General features: G+C 49.6%; 1 protein-coding gene across 1 annotated transcript; it reads right to left on the bottom strand.

The window, feature by feature from the left end:
- Nucleotides 1-552: 552 nt before the first annotated feature.
- SETTUDRAFT_154602 (uncharacterized protein) lies at nucleotides 553-2192 on the bottom strand (the record flags this gene model as incomplete). The annotated part of the gene is made up of 4 exons (XM_008029304.1): nucleotides 553-820; nucleotides 875-1272; nucleotides 1322-1641; nucleotides 1760-2192. The coding sequence occupies 4 exons, from the start codon at nucleotides 2190-2192 to the stop codon at nucleotides 553-555; spliced, it is 1419 nt and encodes a 472-aa protein (XP_008027495.1).
- Between the last annotated feature and the right edge of the window lie 233 nt (nucleotides 2193-2425).

Raw genomic sequence — 2425 nt, forward strand, 5'->3', positions numbered from 1 at the left:
GGCGCACAAGATATACAGGTAAGAGTAGGGTAGACTGTCAGGACAATCGCACCAGCCCATCCTCATCCCAGTTCAGGTGATCCGGACCACTTGAAGGCCCTCGGTTTTGGGGCTACTTTAGCGTCGGCGTTATACATTGCTCTAGATATTACCCTCGCTCAGGGCAGCGAATCGGGAATGGACCAGGCTTCAGCTTCCAATGTGGGATAAGTAGATGATAGATGATATGGGCTGAGATATGCCGCGACGATGACCGAGTACTGCGATCATGTTTAAAACAGTGGTTCGACAACACCTTTCAGGGCATTCGCGATCCAATCCTTAATCCGGACTGGCCTTGTCTATTTGGATGAGTAACATCCATATCCTCATGCATGCCTGCCGCCTAGTTTATTGAATTGCTGGCGGTAGACACAGGGTGCTCAAACAAAGGCTTAATCGGGATACATTTTTGAAGATTTATGAGTCATGCTTTTCCCGCAACATGGAATAGTACACCTCAATGGCTTGTATCTATGTTTATAGCGAGTAAAAAGCTTGAAAAGAGCATTCTCATGTCTCAATGATTGGCTGGTACCATTGAAATACGTTATCAGGATCATATCTTTGCTTGAGGAGTCGGAGTTTTTCAAGTCTCCACGGCGTATAGCCGTATAATGCCTCGAGCGGATCTTTCATAGTCGACGTGGTGTTACCATAACTCACGTACTGTTGCAAACGACCATAGCCAGACGTTGCTATGAACCGTTGTTTCCAGTAGTCAATATGACCCTCGAAGAATCTTCGGTCCTCCAACCGCTTAGGTGTAGCATTTATCATACTGTTTGTCTTGTGTTAATATTCACTCCACAAAAAGTCATTAGAGTTGACTCACAGGAAATGATTTGATCCTCCACGCCATGGGAACGCTGTTGCATCTTCAGGTATCTCACGCACACGATGGTCGGGAAGACATTCAAACATGGCGCTGAACCAGCCGCGGCCCTCCCATTCTTCACTCATAGCCTTGACGCTCTCGAAAAACTCACGCGTAGTCTGAATATCAAACCTTTCGACGCAAGCGGCGCCCATCATCTTGTAAGGAGCTTTGCTCCAGATCTCAGGCTTGCAGTAAAGCTTGTTCATCTCTTTGTATGTGGTGTACGGCAGCTCCGGCCATGGCACCGACTTCCGTCCAGTACTCAGGACTGGACCTAGAGAGTCGAAGCGCTCTACAAAGGGCTGAGCACCCACAGCTGGACCAGACCAGACCAGATTGATTAGAATTACATGCTGGAAAAGATTAGCAAGTAGGAATCTTGTGTATGGGGAAGAAGAATACCTTTCGTCCGCCGCTCTCGCGAATCCATAAAACAAAGATTGCCAGATTAGCTGGCATGGATTCATGTACACTATTCAGGGTATTGAAAACCTCGTCACACTGATTCAACGTGTATTCGAAGTCCCAGGTATGATGGATGCCTCCATGTGCCTGCGGATAAACCTGGAACGTGGCTTCCAGTGCGATGCCAAAGTTGTGACCTGCTCCGCGAATGCCCCAGAACAGATCACAATGTGAGTCTGCGGAAGCAATCACTACGCTTCCGTTCGCGAGGACGAGTTTGCAAGAAACCATATTATCGTGCAAAAAGCCGTACTTGCCTTATAAACGTCCCAAGCCTGCGCCAAATGCCACTCCAATGACACCAGTCGTAGGGCACGATCCTACGTCTTCATATTCGGTGAGACATTTCTCTGGGGTAAGGGATTGATGACTTACTAACTTCCATGCCCGTGTCGTGCACAAAGCGCACAAACTCATCCGTTATCACCCCACCGCCAGCGGTCACCTGTTGTTTTTCGGGGTTCCATCGCAATTGGTTGAGTGGGCGCATGTTGATGCAAATTCCATTTTGGAAGCGTCTCATGGTGCTTGTGACAGCATGGTGGCCGCCACGGGGCGTGAATGGAATGCCCCTTTTGCGCGCATACTTGACGACCTCGACTACGTCCTGCTCGCAGGCTGGGTCGACGACAGCAAGGTACGTTGGTCGCTCATACTGTGTGAAGCGCAGATTGGCATTATCAAAGTCTGTTCTGTCTGGATCGAATGGCAGGTGGATTCGCGCCTTGCTCGACAACTTCTCCTGAAGCTCGACACGAATGCTCTCGGCCAATGATGGAAGGGCATCGACGTCATGTTGGGAGCTCATTTTCGATGTGATAGCTTCGGCTCTCAATGAATCCAGCAACCGGCAGTCAAACGGATACGGAGCCAGCGCATGCGTGATTTATGATTATATGGCCACTAGGGCAAAGAAATAGCCGAGAGCACCGGCCATGGGGGGCGATTGGTGAAGGAATCATAGGTAGAGGAACTAGGGCCGACTGGACTATTCGATGACGGGCGCATTGGTATCGTGCGGCGGTGGGTGAAGGCATATCA

This window comes from Exserohilum turcica (genome assembly GCF_000359705.1).
Source record: "Exserohilum turcica Et28A unplaced genomic scaffold SETTUscaffold_3, whole genome shotgun sequence".
Lineage (NCBI taxonomy): Eukaryota > Fungi > Ascomycota > Dothideomycetes > Pleosporales > Pleosporaceae > Exserohilum > Exserohilum turcicum.